This window comes from Rhopalosiphum padi, chromosome 3 (assembly GCF_020882245.1).
Source record: "Rhopalosiphum padi isolate XX-2018 chromosome 3, ASM2088224v1, whole genome shotgun sequence".
Lineage (NCBI taxonomy): Eukaryota > Metazoa > Arthropoda > Insecta > Hemiptera > Aphididae > Rhopalosiphum > Rhopalosiphum padi.
Genome location: NC_083599.1, coordinates 54,412,548 through 54,428,394, shown reverse-complemented (window position 1 = coordinate 54,428,394; position 15,847 = coordinate 54,412,548). Strand labels below are relative to the sequence as shown.

The 15,847-nt window shown below is 25.9% G+C and overlaps 1 protein-coding gene across 5 annotated transcripts; it reads right to left on the bottom strand.

Annotated features, from left to right (window-relative positions):
• Positions 1-6,925: 6,925 nt before the first annotated feature.
• Positions 6,926-15,842, bottom strand: LOC132924418 (transmembrane channel-like protein 7). 5 transcript variants are annotated; one of them, XM_060988721.1, is made up of 7 exons: positions 15,589-15,708; positions 15,199-15,432; positions 13,237-13,339; positions 13,000-13,175; positions 10,630-10,767; positions 10,466-10,566; positions 6,926-9,950 (listed from the first exon to the last, which is right to left on the bottom strand). In XM_060988721.1, the coding sequence occupies exons 4-7, from the start codon at positions 13,166-13,168 to the stop codon at positions 8,043-8,045; spliced, it is 2,316 nt and encodes a 771-aa protein (XP_060844704.1). In that variant the 5' UTR covers positions 13,169-13,175; positions 13,237-13,339; positions 15,199-15,432; positions 15,589-15,708; the 3' UTR covers positions 6,926-8,042. The 5 variants fall into 5 exon arrangements, with proteins under 5 accessions (XP_060844704.1, XP_060844707.1, XP_060844703.1 ...); XM_060988724.1 differs by lacking the exon at positions 15,199-15,432 and having other exon boundaries at positions 15,708-15,842; XM_060988720.1 differs by lacking the exon at positions 15,199-15,432 and having other exon boundaries at positions 13,232-13,339; positions 15,589-15,724.
• Positions 15,843-15,847: the final 5 nt, after the last annotated feature.

The following is a 15,847-nucleotide window of genomic DNA, read 5'->3' as shown; positions in this document are numbered from 1 at the left end:
TTAGCAATCCACTATTTTATATAATTTTCAAACTAAATAAATATTATTACTCGAAAAATAAAATTAATTAAAATTTCAAGTTGTCTATAAGTAATAGTATGTTTACTATATCTTTTCATAGATAAGAATATCTAATTCATTAAATTTTTTTTTTAATTATAGAATACAATTATCTTGTTTATGATTGAAATTAAAAATATGCATTTCTTATTATAATTTATTTGATAGATTGTTTTTACTTTTATACTACCTATAGTACCAGCAGTACCTGCTAATATAAATTGTGTAAAATGATAAGCTACACTATTTTTATGTTTCTACATTATTATTTTAATATTAAACTTATTAAAAAAAAACCATTGTTAAAAGCTAGAGATATAACAAAAAAGAGTTTGGTTAAGACATATTAATATATTATAATATATGCCCAGTGTCTTAATCAGAATCCTAATTTTATTATTATATTAATTAATGATAAATCTAACAGGATATTAAAAATAAAACATAATACTATAATAGTATCTTCATCATGTTTCAAGGGTAATATTAATAGATACTTAAAATATTATACTATGGTTGGTTTACTATTTAATTTCAATAATTAAACTTGAGAATCTGATGAAGAATGAATGAAAAAAATATTGATGATTGTACTAAAAATACTATAACATTAATAATAAGCAAATCATCATTTTCACAAAAAAAATAAAATGTAAGTTTTTAGTTTGAAAATACTTTAACAAATTTAAAAACTGGGCAAGTCATTCCATGTATAGTTGGTTTAGCGTAGGTAATTGCTCTTCATTAAAAAATATCACTGTAATGGATATGTTGAATTTGGTTTCAATGACATCATTGCACACAAAAAAACCGAAACAGTCTGTCAGCCTATATTTCTAAGGATAGTTTATAATAAATTGTATTACAATTTTAACGTTGTCACTGGTCAGTATCAATTATTTTAAAGATATTTTACGAGTTTAATATCACTATGTTTTGTTTAAATATGTACAGTGATTTACTCAGTGATGGTCATTTTATTGAAAGTATTTTAACTATTGTTAAAGGTGAGGATAAACAATTTTAAAATTAAAATATACACAGATATGGATTTAAAATTTAAATATTTAATATATAAAGCACACATCATACAGCATTGTGAAACAAAGGTCAAAAATAGTTTTTGAACCATTATCAATTTAAAAATGAATTATTATTGTTATACATTTAAGTAGGTACTGTAATTATTATTAGTATAATTAGTGATTATTGTGCTTTAATTCATAACGTTTAGACTCAGCGTTATTGTGCATTTTTATCAACAATTTCCTAAAGTAAATAAGCAGAATCGTATTAGCAATATACATTAAGAGTCTAATGATTAGACTAATAGAGAATAGTTAATGTTACATATTAATAATAATATAAAACTATCATATATAAATTTATTTGACAGTACTTAAGCTAGTTTAAGTTGAGACGGCGTGGATATGTAATCATCATGTTTCATATAATAAATACATTTAAAATTATTATTAATTGGCATCAGTAGTTATTAGTGGCATCAGAATTCCAATGAGATCCTCTGGAGAAGTTCTCATTGGCGCAACACGATTAATCAGTAAAGATCATATAGTTGCTTCATCATATGAAATGTACTGGTTAAGTTGTAACCACTACTGATGCAAATGTACAACTCGTCGCCAGCCTATTTATGCTATAATGTTCTGGACACCAACACCAGTCTTGCGTTTATGTATGTATGTATGTAGGTACAAATATAATAATAGATTAAATAGCATTAATATATTTAATCTATGGCAGTAGGTACAGTTACAGTAAAATAATAATTAAATAATTAAATATATATAAAATGTATTGATGTATACGTTGAATGTGGTCGAGTTCCAATTTTACCATAATATCATAAGAATACCAAAAATGTAATTTCAGGAATACAATTTACAGTGGCAAGTGCATTTGTATTACGAGTGGTTGAGTTAAATATAAAAGATTTCACCATGTATAATAGCTATAGGTATTAGGTACTTTATTTAATTTAAACTATGGACTTTGCTCTATTGAATAGTAGCTTATAGGCATTGAGTCTATACCTAAAAATAATTTTAAAAAAACATTAGCAACACCTAATTTACTTTTTTCTTAAATAAATTTAAATACCAGCCTTAAATATAAAATATATTAATAATTATTATTATTTTTGTGTGTTACCTAATTGAGAAAATTATTTTTATACGTAGGTATTATAACAATAATTACTTATTAGTTATTAGTTATTACATTCACAACATCAGTCGCAGTGTATATTACACATTATTCAGTTTCTATTAGGTATTATAGTATAAAATATTTATTATTAATAATTAATATTGGTTATTGTTATCTTGCTCTGCAAAGTTGTCTATGATAAAAAAATCTATAACTATAGTTGTTACTTTATGGGGTGTTTGGTCGCAATCCCGTGAACTCATTGATGTGTAGCCAATCGGGAATTTTCGATTACTTGATAATCCAATCAGTTTCTGAATGTAAGTCACTATAGCTATACCTAGTGTAGATCGTGTATCTAATGAATGTGTTGAATTTGAATTTGATGATACATTTTGGAATACGAAAAACTATCTGAGTGTAACCTATCATTCTAAGAATATTTTTATTATTATAGTATACCTATTAATATTACTACTAAATACTAACTTATAAATATACCTATTTCAATATCGACATCACACGTGGATTGATGGATATAGGTACCATAATACAATGGTGTGAATAAGTTTTTATTATAAATAGTTATTAGCATTAATTTAAGTATATTGAAAACTGTATTTGTCCGGACCGTATAATCACGGAAGATTAATATATTTTTATGCATTTTATATAGATAATTTAAAAATGTATTTATTATTTTTACCATAGTTCGATATAAATTAAATTAAATTTTAATAAAAAAGTGTAATAAATTTAATTTAGTATTTATCATATTATTATGTTATTTTGAAAAACAATACAATTTTTTTACTTTTGATCCTCCTAAGACCTAAGTACAAATTACATCCAATTTCCTATTACAAACCAGTATATTAAGTTCTAAGCTATACAAATGTACTACGATTTATATATTGATTTATAAATTCGTTCACTTATAATCAATAAGTTTAAATATACATCAGGGTCCCCACAAGGTAGGTCCCGGACTTTCGAGGGGCCCAGTGTTACTGTCAGGTTAATAATAATTTCTTCAAAATATATTAGAAAAATGTTTTAAATACTTAAATTTTTTTCAAGATTCAAGTATTATTTTAGGTTATTTATAATCAACTCTAAAATCATACGCCGCGAAATCTATGGCTTATGAATTTATGATTACATCTTAAATATTATGATATCACACCAATATTAATAACTTGTAAACAATCAATCGCCTATGAAATTTTTTTCTTTCTTTCCTTAACTAGTAACTACGAACTACTATATGTAGTAGTCCGTAATAAATTATTTTAAGGATATATTTTATATATCACTATGTTTTATTTAAATATATATGCAGTGATTTACTCAGTGACGATCATTTAATGAAAGTATTTTAACTGCTACAAAAGGCGAGGATAAACAATTTTAAAATTAAAATATAAGTACACAGATATGGATTTAAATAATATATAAACCACGCATTGTGAAACAAAAAGTCAAAAGATTGTTTGATCCGTTTAAAACTGAATACATGTAAATATGAATAATAATTCTTATACATTTAAATAGGTATTGTAATTATTAATACTATGTATTATTAGTGTAATGACTAATGAGTGATTATTGCAGTGTTTTAGTTCATAACTTTTTGACTCTGCGTCATTTTGCATTTTTATTAAAAATTTTCTATAAGTAATAAGCAAAAAATTATTAGAAAAATACATTAGAGAAATAGAGAACGGTTAATGTTTCATATTAATATATAAAACTATCATGTTATATATATAAGAATTAATTAATAAACTTAATAATAATTGGCATCAGTAGTTAGAGTGGCATCAGAATTCCAATGAGATCCTCTGGAGAAGCTCTCATTGGCGCAACACGATTAATCAGTAAAGATCATATAGTTGCTTCATCATATGAAATGTAATGGTTAAGTTGTAACCACTACTGATGCAAATGTACGACGCGTCGCCAGCCTATTTATGCTATAATATTCTGAACACCAACACCAGTCTTGCGTTTATGGTCATGGTCACTTTGACGTCCTAAGGTGGTCGGCAGACGGTGATCTGTCATATAGACAGATCGAAAAGTCGCAAAAATACATATCGTCACACGATGTAATGAGTGGCTGAGACAAAAGTTCGCGAACGGAAGTCAACGGATCGCTTTCGATAGGTCATCGATACGCCATCGTTTGGCCAACGCTATCTATCGGCGCCGATAATCGTCATTCGAAACTGTTCAGTGCGGTGAATTGACGCGATCGTCGCGACGTGCTATGGTACTCGCATTCGTGCGTAGGTAGATATAATAATATTGTTAATAATATTCGGGTATCGACGGTCGATTTCGATTACTCGATTACCTTATACCTACTCGCTTTTCCATAATATTCGAATCAAACTTAAATTCGTAGTGAATATTTTAACATTTCAGTAAGAAAATTAAACGTGCAACTATTATTTTTAATTAATTAAAATAAATGTTACCTATATTATTGTTATATTGTACTTGGGTATTCACAAAATAGTTATAGCTGATACTCGGAGTCGTTTTGTATACCTACTCGGACTCGGTCAACTTTTAATATCATATCAAATTTAGTAGGTAGAACTAGATTCTATAACGAAATACTGTTTTCGTTCGAACGATTCCCCAAGAAAGCAATTTACAATTACAATTTAGGAATGCCACCATCTTACAAAAGAACAAGTAGAACAACATTGTAATTTTTCAGTAGAACCAACTTTAAAGTTACCTTTGATTACACTTTACTGTAAGTATTTATTACTTAAATTACTTAAAGTTATTGTGAATGTTAGATCCAACCATCGAGCAGAGTTATCATAAAAATTGTTGTACACCTTATGTATCTATATAGGTATTTAATATATATACGGATGTACATCAACATATTATTATACAATTTTAAAAACATTAATTTTATAACTTATCTTTGATATTTAAATATTACTTATTGACTATTTAAGTTAAACACAATGTATAATTTATCGTAGCCTTTGTGTTATTTAATTGAAAAAAGTTAATGTATTGGTATAAAACAAAAAAATTAACACTTCATATTGTAATTTTGTGTTTAATGTTTTGTTCTGGTTTTACTAGTTTACTTAACTTATTTTATCGAATAACACTCATCACATCAAATTTTTCCAAGATAATTTCAAGTTGTTATAAATTTATTTCAAATTTTTGATTTTTAGTTCAAATTTTCAAATGCTTGGATTTTTATATAAACTATTGATGAGTGATGACAATGAAAACTTTTTTTCAAATAAGAATTGTCTTTTTTATAATAATTGATAAGCCATAAGCATATGATGTTTTTTTTTTAATGTTTAAATGTTTAAATGTTGATTGAATAGAAATATGAATAAGTAGTTTAGAGTTAGTTATTTTGGTATAATAATTTTAACATAATTACAATTTAACTATAATTTAATTATTTTTTATTAAAAGGTTAGTAGGCTTGGAATCTATATGGGATTAGGGTTATGGAATACAATTTGGACATTGAAGTTTAATTAATGTCATTAATTACCTATGTAATATAGTATTAGTATATAATAAAATCAATGTTAATTGTTAATATTGATGTATTCAATTATATAATTTGTAAAAATTATCATAGTATAACAATAAATAAATACAATATCCAATATTAAATCTGTTTATTTTTGTAATACCATTTTTAAGAATTATTATTCTTAGTTAATGATATTTTAATTAATTATTTATTTACCCAATAAATGTATTTCAAATTAAAAATACTTGCAAATATACATAGTACAACAATGTTCCCATAAGTGTATTTTATAGCAATTTAAAGATTGTTATAACACTCGATGTAAAATTAAATACAATACCAGTACCTATATTATTAAGTTGATGGTAATTAATTTTGCTTTATATCTGATGTCCTAACTATATGATTATATTAATCTGAAGTTTTTCTGAAGCAGAAAAATAGTATTATATAATACTATTTTTCAGCTTATTATAAAATAGGTATCAAAAATAATATCTTATATTTACTTATATTTAACTTACCCATTCCATGATTAGATTAACTCAAATTTGGTTGAAATAGGTACTTTTATTTTTAAGTACCTACTTAATCATATTTTTAGATGAAGTTTTGGCCAATTTTTGTGTCAATAACTTTAGCAACAATTAGGTATATAATTACTATGTTGACTATGGCCTTAAACTATGGAAATGTTGACTTAAACTATAATAACCTTAATTCCAACACTAGATGTTCAGTAGATGAGAATAAGTATCATTAAGTAAATAAAACGTTAAGTAAATTTAAAAATTATTTTATATTGTGTGTACCTACTTATTATGTATCATGCATTGTATTTTGTATAAAGTTTGTTACAAAATTATATCTATAAGTTATAACCATCAGTATACCAAACTTTTGAAGGATCCTAGTTATGCCTTCCATATATAAAAATAACTTTTTGGTTATTACTCTCCTTACTCCAGAAAAAAAATCAAAATCCTAGTATCACTAGTAACTACCAAAGTTGTTTGTCATAAAATTAAGTTTTACACCGTATGGGAAAGCAAATATAATATAATAGGTATGCTTATTTTTTTTTAAATATTAAAATATAAAACAAAACATAGGTAGGTATTTAATAAAAAAAATAAAAAGCTAAATAAAACAACATAATTAATTTGTTAATTAGCTAAAGAGCTATATTTATGAATATTGAATAATCATTTATCATACATAATTATATTTTCATATTTGAAGTAATCAGAAAATAATTTTCCAAAAATATGGGTACTGCATAAAATCTTAAACGATTATCATCAATTTGCAACATGGAATTCTTATCACACAAATATAATTTGGTATGTATATATATATATATATATAGTATATGTGTGTGTTTGTGTGTATATATTTTTTTAAATTATTACATACATTTGAAATATTATTTATAAAAATTATAGTAAAAAAAAATATGTATGACAAAAATATTAATAATAAACACAAAACAAAATGTATAAGGAAGACAGTCCAAAAAATATCACCCAAAATTGTATAATATGTAAATTTAGATTAAGACTTAAAAATAAACATTGTAATATTGTTTAATATATAACACCTTAACATGAATATAATTAAAAATACAATTATTAAATATTATAATTTATGCTATAATATAAATATACATTTTATTTACATAATTTTTTGAGTTTGAATTGTGGAACTCTCATAGAGATCACTTTAATGGTTTATCTTGTTTGAACTGAATAGTTTATACTATTAATATTATTTATAAGATTTTTAGTTTTTACAATATATTTATAATATTTAATACATCTAAGTATTTGTTAATTATTTTGATATATCTCTTTTATACGATATTATTAACATAATATTGTTTACTAGACAAAATACTAAGTTGGTACATAATGTATTTATATATTTAATATAATTAATTATGTTTCAAATTAAATTATTAATATAATAATAATATTGAAAATTCATATTTTAACGGAAGTAATAAAATAATAAACAAACTAAATATCAAACCTAAGCAATAACGTACTGAGCTTAAAACAAATACTATATGTCATTATTCGGTATAAACAAGTAGGTAGGTAAGTACTAATTTCGGGTAGGTATACATATTTTCGGTAACTGTTAATAAACCGTTTTTAAACTTAAGCAGTTCAAATGTACAAAAAAAATACCATCGATCAATTATATTAAAATACGAGCACCCTAAAAAATCACCAATTTTCCTGAAACGATTATCCATTATATTTTGCGCAAATCAAGATAGCAATACGTCGATTTCACCGTTATTTTCGGTGACTTTACGACGTCTGTCTTGTTGCTTAATAAATGCACTCAACCGGTTCAACAGAAACTGTTTGTCGTGCCCTTCAAGTACAAGCTGTTTGCGTAGAACCACAATCATTTTTTTATTGGATCTCATAACGGTGTGATAATAATAGACAATGCACGAGAGTATGAAAATCAACGGGACTACGAAGTTTACACTAAACAGTATTTCGTAACAAGTAACCGTCCAAGAAGGTATGGTGCGAATGTAATCAATCAAAACCTTCCAAACAGACGGTAGTCCTTTGAACGGACCGCATGACCTGGATGGCGTTATTTTTGATACGGCCGCCATCCACGTAGTGACACATAGGACGTAAGACATGAGTAACATGGACATGATCATTGAATGTGCTCGCGACGGACTGTATACCTTTTGAGCTAGGCTATAGTTAATGATACAAGAAAATCGTTTTATATAAAACATTATCACCATCGATATCAGTCCTAGAACTGGTAGCAAAGCTACATAGAAACTTCCTAACCACACGATTATTTGAATGTAAATAACATCCAATACGTGCTTCGCTAAGTTAAGTTCTTGCTTGCACATGACTTGGAAAAAATTATTTTTAAAATGCCTAACAAGTATACTCCGGGGACAACTAATCAAAATGGTGATTCCGATTTTGCATGCGACGTCAACAATAAGAAGCTTATACATTATCTTACCCACGTAGGTCTCCCAACAGAGCGGGGAACTGCATAATGCACTTGCACACTGAGATTTTTCCCGCACGCAGTTAATCAGCTTATAAATTGAACCCAACAATACGACCAACAACGATAATCTCACACATATTATTCTCAATATACATAATCGGGTTTCTTGATACATGGAACGATTTTCAAACTTTAAAAAAACATCAAAGATAATTGGCAACACTATGTTATAAAATGTTATCGCTACCGGTGTCGCAAATTCCAACAAAAACGCCCACATAAATGTTTGGTCTCGCTGCAACAACTTTATAGAGTAATAAAATATCAGATAAACCGAGAAACAAGCTGATCCGATTAGCGCAATTACTAAAAATGAAATGAGCAACCTAATTATTATAATGTTAATTTGTTTACTGCGATTCCTATTCTCGAATTTTGGTCTATCGGCGATCAAAAACGAACGCAGCTCATTGAATATTGCCTTTTGCTTTAGTATGGCCGATATTTTATTATTAATACAAAAGTCCCAGCCAATGAAAATACTGTTTGAGTACAAATAATATTGTACTTGAGTTTCTACCATTCTTTGTTTAAATCCTTTAATTGATTTCCTAACAATGATCAAAAAAAATAAAATAAAATAACTTATGGTAGAAACGATATATGCTAACGGTACATGATAAGTGAATAATTTACCAACACTGAACTGCTGATTTGGATAATAACTATAATACATAGGCGTCGTTTCAACCCAACCCGTACCTTGAATAATATCCATAATGTAATGCATGTTTACTCGAGGTCTTACTATCCTAGTAGTGTTCTCGTAAATAGCACTACAACATTCAATTGAGGCACTCTCATTACTCGAACCACATTCATTCCAGAGGTCTGGTGCGATTCCTTCTTTTAATTCTACCCAATAAACTGAAGGAAATATTAATACAATTAAAACCACAACCATAGTAAAAGCATTTAAAAAAATTAACAATTTTATAAAAAGAAAGAATTCCACTACACCTGCACCACAGTGACCTTCGATTTTTTTAAAACTCGAACTCCACAAATTGAATTTATTATAAAACTCTAACCACTTAATTTTCAAACAATTACAAATTTTTCGCTTTTGCCACTTGAGCTGCTGGAAACCTTGAAGTCTAAAAGCATCTGCACTCTATAAACAAAATATAAATATTTAAATAGGTACATACTTATAAATGTTTACAACAGTTTAAGTTAAATTAAAAACTATATTTAGGTAATTAAGCGACTATCTAAACAGTTAACATAATAGTGAACAATTAAAATAAAATATATTGCATCTGGTTTCACTTTTTATTTTAGCCCTCCTCCTATGAACAGAATAAAAAAAAGGTAATAAACTAATACGAGTATGTACAATGTAAACCAATTATTAATAATGTACAATTTACTTCTGACTTTCATCTTTCTATAGGCATCTAGTGACTAGTATCACAATAAAATGTTGTTATAAATTATTAAAATGTTTATTATAAAATGTTTATTTATGTACATGTCTACCTACAATTGATCTATTTAATATAAATACATTATTTTGACGAGTTATAATAAATATTTATAAAATAGGTATGTACCTATAAACATAATGTTAACTGCTTTTCTAATTTTACTGTTTTACTTTTTACACGTGTTAAACATAAAACTTACTTTTAGTTTTGCTTTTAATTCTTTCTTGTGTGCCATGCTAATTGGCATAGTTTTGATTTTCATAATTTCTTCCCACACAAGTTCCTCATTAGATAAATTCTCTAAAATTATTCAAAGTTATGAATTATTAATTGTTATTTAAAATTATTATATCATTATATTACCTGACAAATCGGGCATTAGCGATATTTGAATTTCATTATTACAACCCATAGTGTTTTGACATAGTGTTCCATATTCTACCGGTTTTAATGTAGCTGTTGCTTGATAGCACACAGTTCCATTATTGATTTTTTTCCTAGCTGAAAATTACAAACACAATTTTATAATTGTTTATCTCAGTATTATTAACAAGTAAAATAATTATGTGTGATGTATTGTGTACACACAAGGTACCTTGAAATTTTAAATAATGTATAAAACAAAGTTAAATAAAATATGTAGATGAATCCATGTTTTATTATAAACATTTCGAAATGTATGTATTTATTTTATAATATTGTCGTATAGATGAAATGTATTGTTTTTATTAGATACTTTATATTATATTAGCTATAATAGATACATTATTTTGAATTGTTGATTAACTAAAATATACTATAAATAAAATTAAAATTCATTATTTAAAAAATAAAAAAATCTATCAAGTGTAAAATATTTTAAACTAAAGATTTATTAATTTAGTACGTGTGAATGTTTGAAAAATATCGAAAAAATTAATAAAACTTAAATAATGATCTAAAAATGACAAACAAAATGCCTAACAAATCAATAATGACAAAGTTGGACTGTGTATTTTACATGTTTCTATTTATTAATCCTATTAATAATAATATACCTATCCATAATACCAATATAAATGTTACAAAAATATAATAGTAATTATTATTTCATTTAAAAAGTAAGTTTTTTAAGTTAATAAAATAGGTGAGAACTAGCGAGTACGTTAAAAATAATAGTGATTAATAGTTATTGCGTAGCAACTTTGTAATCGTATATAAATATAGTATCGTATAGATGTTATCTTAAAACGATGTTACAGCTACAATGCTACATATATCGTATTGTATACGTCTTACGTTAAACGTAAAACATAACAATTATGTGTTCAGTAAAATTAATTTTGTTTTGTTAATCTTCATTTAAAGGTAAATTTACTATAAAATCTAAAGATAAGAATTATTATCTAGGGTAGGGAGTAGGTTTTTATTAATATTTGGTATTTTGGTTTTTAAAACTAGCATTTTAAAATTGTAATATTTTACAGTTATAACTCATTTTTTAATTAAACAAATTAAATTATCAACAAAAGCTGACGAGATACTCTAGATTCTAGAGTCTAGAATCTAAATCATACTTTTATTTTTAAGTTTGATAATACATATATGACAATTTCTAATTTTGAAACTAAAAAGATAAAATAATTTTTCTGAACGCAAATTTTTTATGTTCTACTCTTTTAAGACGGAGATAACAGTATACACATCAGGGGCGTAATTACGGGGGGGATATGGGGGATAGATCCCCCCCATGAGCTGTATTTATATATTGTCTTATACCTACAAATAATTCAAATACAAACTTATAAATTATTACACTATTATACAAACTTATATTTACTTATACAAATTTACTTTGATCCCCCCCCCATGAAACATTCTCAATTACGCCACTGATACACATACATTAGTATATTTATAACCGTAGCATCATATTAACATAAACTGAATATTATGTGATGTATGATGTATCATATCTTACAGAATCACTATGAATCATTTATAACATATCAATAATAATATTTTATAGTACAGTGGGATATAATAATATATTTTAACATTTAATCAACATAAATCTGATATAATTATATAAGTTCAATGTAATGCATTGTTAACTTGTTAACTATGCTCATTATGTTATAACAATTAAAATGAAACTAATAGTTTTAACAACTATTTATTTAATTACATTAATGATTAATCATTGAATTTAGTTACAGTAACTATAAAACATAGTGGATAACTAATTTATACAGTCTTGATAACAATGTTTTGTAGTTAAGTCAAGCAACATGTGAAGTTACAATAATTAAACAAAAATGTTAGGATAAGGATAGCTAATTATATAGATCTGACAACAATATTTTATAGTTATATTAAGCATTGTATTTAGTTACAATAACTAAACGAAAATTTAGGATAATTATTTTGTATAAGTCTGACAACTGCCTATTTTTAGTTGCAATAACCGCAGTTTATAGGTGAGTTCAACTAAATAAATACCACTAAACCTGAATGGTAATAACATCTAAATGAATAGCTGTCGCTATGCTAACTTCAAATTTAGGGTTATACCTATGAATTGTTTAAATGGTTACCGCAATTATTATTTATGTATGATTGTAATTTGTAATGATTTTAATATTATGTTGATCGATGATTCATATAATATTATTATATTAATTATTAACCATTATAAGTTCTATAATATTTCTATACACAAATAAAAATTATTATAAAGATATATTACGTTACCTGTTCTTGTTTTATTACTAGGTAATAAAGTTGAAAGCTTATTTGGATTTTTTTGGAATGCCTCTAAATCTGCTTCCATGCCCGGATAGCTTTCTTGGTAAAATTCCGAGCCTGCTTCTTCCCAAACATCTATACATTGTGATCTCTTCTTTCTCTCGCTTTCAGACATTCTAAAACTATTTATAAATATCTAGTTAGACGAATTGATTTTTATGTATCTATATTTTCATACTTTACATTAATTGATTCCAATGTTATTAAATTATTTACGTAGATAATTTAATGAATTATTCTCATAATTTTTAGTAGTTCAAACTTTGTTCTATTTTGATTATGATTTCTGTAAAATAAATAATTTTTTATGATAAACTTAATACACAAATAACAATCAATAAGAACAAAACCTATACAGAAAAAACAAATAATTTTGCAGAAAATGTATAAATTTACCATTTACTGTCATTTAACATTACATGACGTTAGGTATACTAACTAATAAAATACAAATTAAATTATAAAAATAATAATTTTTCAAATTAAAATAGGTAAGTAGGTACCTATATATATAAAGTGTTTAATGTGTTTATTTTATTTCAATATTAGTAATTAAAGTTCTAGAATAGTAAATATCACAAAAGAGTATAAACTATACCATTTATAGAAAATCATTAAATAAAAATTAGTTAAAAAATTTCAATTATCTATAAAAATTATACGTTTTTAACAACAATAAAACAAAAACATTGAATTTATCAAAAACTGGATCTTTGTAAAAATTACTTTTTCCATATTATTTAAAAAAGTTTATTTATTAATTATTATTAATGTTTAGTATTATGGTAAGTACTAGGTCGATTAAATTTTTTATTGAAAACATTATATTTATTATGTTATTAATATAATAATGTACACTTATATAATATACAATTGTTCTTCATTTTAAGTCAATATACTGCGTTCCGCTCTTACCATAAAACGGTATATATGAATTGATATATAGTTATAAATTAAAATTAATCTTAATGTTTTGACTTTTGAACACAAAAATGTCTTGTACAATATATAAAATATAATAATATAAGTAAAAGTCTCAAATACCACAGATATTATTTTTAAATTAAACAAAATATATACAATTGTTATCTACGTTTAATATCAAATTTCGTTCAAATTTGAAAAACTGTAGACAATTATTATTGTCTATAAAAAAAAATGTGCTAATATATATTTTAAATTTTTTGACTATTTCCAAAATAAAATATTTGGAACTTTGTGTTAAATTGTCGTTTTAGCTTTAAAAATTGAACAATCTATGAATTTTTTACTACAAATTAATTTACAATTAATAAATGGATAATTATTGAAATTTTTTTTTCATATCTATAAATAGCTTAAAGTGAGCAGTGGCGTATCTGTAAGGGCGTTGCGGGCATTCCCCCCATGGGCGTATAACACGTGTGCATTGTATTATAAACATGCATTATACTATATTTAAATTAATTATAATTTCTTATTTTATGTATTACAATGTTATATTTTACAAGTATAGCCCAATTATTTTGTCTATTAATAAAATTATTGTAGCTGTAACGTTACTTTTTTAAGTAATTTTCTATTTTAAGAGTAGGTGAAAATATATCCCCCCCCCCCCGAAACTAGATTAAAAGATATTACAATCTTGGCATTTTTACTTCTTAAAATGGTGATGACACCGAAAAAAAAACATATTTATTACATTCATTACTCCTCTCAAAATTTTTAATTCAATACAGGTAGGTTGTACCTAGTTATAACCTATAGTTTAGATATTTTCGAATGAAAATATTGCAAATATTGTGCTGATCTTTTCAATCTTATTTTTATCAGAAACAATTTTGTATATTAGGTATAATATTACAATACAATTTCCAAGAATAATTCTATTTTTTATTTAGCTACAAAAATATTTTATTTTATGGCACTTTTTATATTAATTTATATATGATCAATGATAATAATATCCTGATCCAAAGATGAGATAAATACTATATCAATAATTCTATTTAGGAATATGTAATTAATTGGTTATTACTCGTGTATACGCTGTGCTATTTACATAGTTAAGACTTAAATCATGATATTTAATATAAAAACACAATACGGACTAAATCATTATTTATAATAATATTCATATTAAATGATTTGAAACTTTAGCCGTACCTACTCCTCAGACCTCAGTGCTTATAGACTAAAGGACTGCCGATATATATTTTAGTGTCATAGTTTAAAAAAAAGGTTCTATAGATACGGCCGACACGGGGTATTTTCCACAAATCACAATGTATTATGATTTATAACAGATGGCATGTCGCATGCGCGCAACAAATATTTCAGCCCATATATATACTATAATAGGTGCGTATGGAAACTTTCTATTTTAACGCCGTGACGGTTCTGGAAAAAAAGAAAACAGTGATAAACGGGACGCGTACGGGGGGGGGGGGCGGCTGCTCTCGGCATTGAAATGTTTATTATTCACACATGGTAACATATTATATTATTATGGGTTATTATATGAGGAAACTTGTGATGAATACCTACCATACCTACCTATATCAAGTGTGTTTGCAGTTATCGTACCGGATTATGGACCGTGTCAGTTGTGCAAATATAGGTAACACTATCACACTGTCGTAGTTATTATTATTTATTATTGCCGTGTACGTTACTTGATTCCGAGCGAACGGAGACGGCTGTCGGGACGCTACCGGCTGGGCGTCGGACTGCGCGGGCGGCGGCAGTGGCGACGCGACGACTGCAGCAGCGGTTGTCAGTCGGACGGCAGGGCGGCGAGCACAGCCGCGAACCG

Coding starts and splice junctions, on each gene's coding strand:
- LOC132924418 (XM_060988724.1), bottom strand. CDS start 13,168: ATGTCTGAAAGCGAGAGAAAGAAGAGATCACAATGTATAGATGTTTGG. Junction 10,567..10,629: donor GCTAATGCCCGATTTGTCAG/GTAATATAATGA, acceptor GAATAATTTTAG/AGAATTTATCTAATGAGGAA. Junction 9,951..10,465: donor AATTAAAAGCAAAACTAAAA/GTAAGTTTTATG, acceptor TTTTGTTTATAG/AGTGCAGATGCTTTTAGACT.